Source organism: Vombatus ursinus, unplaced genomic scaffold (assembly GCF_900497805.2).
Source record: "Vombatus ursinus unplaced genomic scaffold, bare-nosed wombat genome assembly UNPS02014811.1, whole genome shotgun sequence".
Classification (NCBI taxonomy): domain Eukaryota; kingdom Metazoa; phylum Chordata; class Mammalia; order Diprotodontia; family Vombatidae; genus Vombatus; species Vombatus ursinus.
In genome coordinates this window covers 1,321,084-1,324,846 of record NW_020954589.1, presented here as the reverse complement: position 1 = coordinate 1,324,846, position 3,763 = coordinate 1,321,084, and the positions used below count along the sequence as shown (strand labels likewise).

The following is a 3,763-nucleotide window of genomic DNA, read 5'->3' as shown; positions in this document are numbered from 1 at the left end:
AGAATCCGCACCAAAGGCTAGTTACCTCAATTCCGGGTCACGCCAACAGGACTGAAAAGTGTCCTGCCCTAGCTCGAAAGAGCCTGGAACTACAAGTCCCAGAAGGCATCGAGGCACCGACGCCGACTACTGATTGGGTGCAGGGGCCTTGCCCCCGCCCCTCCGGATTCGGATCGCTACTGGGGGTAAATAGGATCTGAGCTAGCCTTGATCACAGCTGTCGGAAGCCTTGGTCGGGGCGTAGACTGGCTGCTTTCTGGCCCCATGGCTGCATGGTCAGTGTCCCGGACGCTAAGGGGGCTTCTGCGGGCTGCCGGTCGGGGCTGCAGTTCAGGGGCCCCCGCCACGCTGCCACGGAGTGGGGAGCCGGCTCTGCAAGAAGCCCAGGTGAGCGAGCCCCTCTGGGCATCCAAACTCCCCTCGGGGAGGTGGTAGCCCGGGCCCTCCGGAGATATGCACCCCCACGCCCGGCCCCACTAGCATCTGCCCTCTTGTGCTCTTCTGCAGGCACCCTGAAACGCTTAGGAGATGGGGAAGAGTCGGTGGGAATTGGATGCACGCAGTGGACTGGGTTGGGGTGAAGGGAGGTAAGGAAGGGGCTCCCCAGAGGCTCTGCAGACCCGAGGACTGCAGGAGCAATGACTTTTGCTAAAAGGGAAGTCGGAGTGCCTGTGGTCCAAACCCACCTGCCCTCTTTCCCTGACCTGTCCAATTCCTGTTCAGCCTTTTATACTTGTGGAAAGGGGTATGGGGATGTTGCTTATTTCTCGGGAGCTCTGCTTGACTGAGGCTGTAGAGACTTTGTGAATGGGGCAGGGTGTTGGACTATGACACCATGTTTCACTGAGGCATGAGTCCAGCACATTGTCACAAATAGTATCTTCTGTGTCCAGGCCCTTCTCCCTTGGGGGAGAAAAGGGTCTGGGCTGCTCTGGTTAAAGAGCCCATTATCCCGATAATGGCTTGAGTTCCCCCTTGCCAAGTACTCTTCTGATTAGACAAAGAGCTGTGGATGGTGTTAGGTAATATTCTTTGTCATTAGGATTTGTTTTTAAGTTTACAGAAAAAGTTTATCAGATAGGTGATGAAGGAATAGAGCCTGTCAGAGAGAAGCCCACATTACTCTGGTGAGAACCCCTTCCTGTTCGGGAGCAGTTTGTCATAGAGAGGCCGTCTTCCCTTGGGTGGGAACCCCTCTTTTGGGGTCAGGGCCCAAACTACCCAGAACTAACTGGATTTACATGACTAGAAGGCTGAGCAGACCCTGGGGCAATGTGTCCATGGGCCCCTCTCTCATTTTCTTCTGGGAAAAGACCAAAAATGTTCCTGTATGCGCGCATGTGTGGGTGTGGGTGTGTGGGTGGGTGTGGGTGTGGGTGTGTGGGTGTGTGTAGGGGGAGAGATAGGGGTCCTATCTTAGCTCAGACCTGGACTAACTGGGCATCAACTCAGGGACTTGTGCTAAGAAGTTTGTAAACATTGTTACTAGACTCAGACCTCAGGTGGCAGAGGAAGATGGAAACCTCATGAGTTCCCTAGACAGGCCTTCTTTCTCATCAGATTATGAATTACCCCAGGCCAGGTACTGCCCCTCCTGTTAGACAGGGAGCTTCTAAAGGCATGGACTTCTATCATCACACTGGAATTTTCAGGTCCCTAAAGGCCCTGAGCCTCTTCTATTTTTTCTTAATTAATATTCTCTTTCTTTTATTAGGGTGTTAGGTGGTGCAGTGGATACAGTGCCAATCCTGAAGTCAAGAACTCGTTTTTCCTGAGTTCAAATCTGCCCTCAGATGCTTACTAACTGTGTGACCCTGGGCAGATCACTTAACCCTGTTTGCCTTAGTTTCCTCATCTGTCAAATGAGCTGGAGAAGGAAATGGCAAACCACTTCAGTATCTTTGCCAACGAAGCCCCAAAAGGGGTCACAAAAAATTAGACACAACTGAAAAGACTGAACAACGACAACCTCTATTTCTCATATTGTTTAATAATACGAGCTTCTGTCAACAGAAAATTGGGTAAATCTTTGTTGCCTATCTTAAGAGACATTATTGAGTAACCTATGGGTAACCGCTGTAGTGGGGGGCACATGATGAACAAGATACAGTCTCTGCCCTCAATGTGTATAATAACAGAGATTTGAGTTAGAAGGGACCTTGGAGATCCTCTATTCCAGCTTCTTCATTTTTCAGATAAGGAAACTAAGTCCCAGCAAGACAATCAGATCATAGATTTAGGGATGGAAGGGATATTCCAGAGATCATGTAGCCCAACCCCCTCATTTTATTTTTGTGGAAACTGGCCCAGAGAAGTTAATCAACTTGCCTGAGGTCACACAGGAAATAAGTACGAGGGATAGGATTTGAACCCAGATTCTCTGACTTAGATTCAGAACTTTTCCTACACATTGTTCTGCTTCCTATGTACTTATATGTTATATATATTATATCTATGCACTTATATTCATGCACTTATATATGTACTATTTAGAGTTGCTAATTATCTTTGTATGTATATGTACATATGCAGTGGAGTTTCAGAGGAGGGATATGTCACTATATGGTTAGGAAAGACTTTTCATCTTTTGTGGCTGTCACAGTAGGTCTCCTGTACCTGTGCATGCCCCACCAAGAGGATGGGGACCCTTAGCACTGGGGGAAAAACAGCTACAGTTTAGTCATTTAGTGAACAAAACACTTATTAAGTGCATACTATGTGCAGACACTGTGCTAAGCACTAAAGGTAGAAAGAAAGGTAAGAACATGATCCCTGGCCGCCTCATTCTGATGGAAGAGACAAAATGTAAACTATATACATTCAGGATATATACAGTGTTTCGTGTTATAGCTGGAAAAGGACTCTAATGAGTGTCTGTTCCAACCCCCTTTCTTTGTAGATGAGGAAACTGAGGCTCAGAGGAGTGAAGTTGCTAACCCAGGGTCACACAGCTGATTAGTGGCAGGGTTGAGTCATGAAAAGTTTGGTATGGAGAATCTACTGCAAAACTACCTTGAGAGTTACCTGTAGCTAGGAGACACATTAAAATAGACAGTGATGCTTGTTTGTCTTCAAAAGAAGAAGCCCCCTTTTTGTGTGTGTGAAGAAGCTTCTTACACACATAAATTCTTGGGTCAGGGTTGACATAAGCTGCGTTGGTCTGTGGGTACATGGCTTCATGGGAGCCTAAGATCCTCATTGGTGATCTAGGATCTGGTGCGCTAGGCCCCTGGTCCTTTATTTCAGCTCCTCTGCTCTTTTTGGTTCTTGTGCCCTGGGGGAGCAAGCTCAAGGTCTACACTGCCTTTGTGACTAGGGTCACTGCCTTTTGGACCTCACACTCCCTGGTCTGGGCCTGCTGGCTTTGCAGCCGGAGAGAATTTTAGGAAAGTGTGAAAAATGCCAGAATGAAGTATTTATGCACGTATATGTAACTCAGTGTATGAGCACATGGGTTTAGGTTAGGATGGGAGCTACTATAGTGGGATTATGGGGGGATGAAAAAGGTAAAACACCAAGGGATTCAAAGTGACATTTTAGCATATGGGCTTGGTTTTTGTTATTTTTCTTTGGGGTAGGGAAGGAATGTTTGCTGTCTTGTGTGTATATGTACATCTCTCTCTCTCCCTCTCTCTCTGTCAGTCTCTGTCTCTGTCTCTCTCTTTATCTGTCTTTGTCTCTCTGTTTGACCCTGACTCTCTGTCTCTGTCTGACTCAGGCTTGCTCTCTCTCTCTCTCTCTCTCTCTCTCTCTCTCTCTCTCT

The 3,763-nt window shown here is 47.6% G+C and overlaps 1 protein-coding gene across 2 annotated transcripts in view; it reads left to right on the top strand.

Annotated features, from left to right (window-relative positions):
- Positions 1-206: 206 nt before the first annotated feature.
- LOC114053503 (molybdenum cofactor biosynthesis protein 1-like) overlaps positions 207-3,763 on the top strand; it is a 40,905-nt gene continuing 37,348 nt past the window's right edge. For both annotated transcript variants that reach the window (XM_027876611.1, XM_027876612.1), the window contains exon 1: positions 207-387. In XM_027876611.1, coding sequence (XP_027732412.1) covers positions 265-387 — 123 coding nt within the window. In that variant the 5' untranslated portion in view covers positions 207-264. The remainder of the gene's footprint in view (positions 388-3,763) is intronic.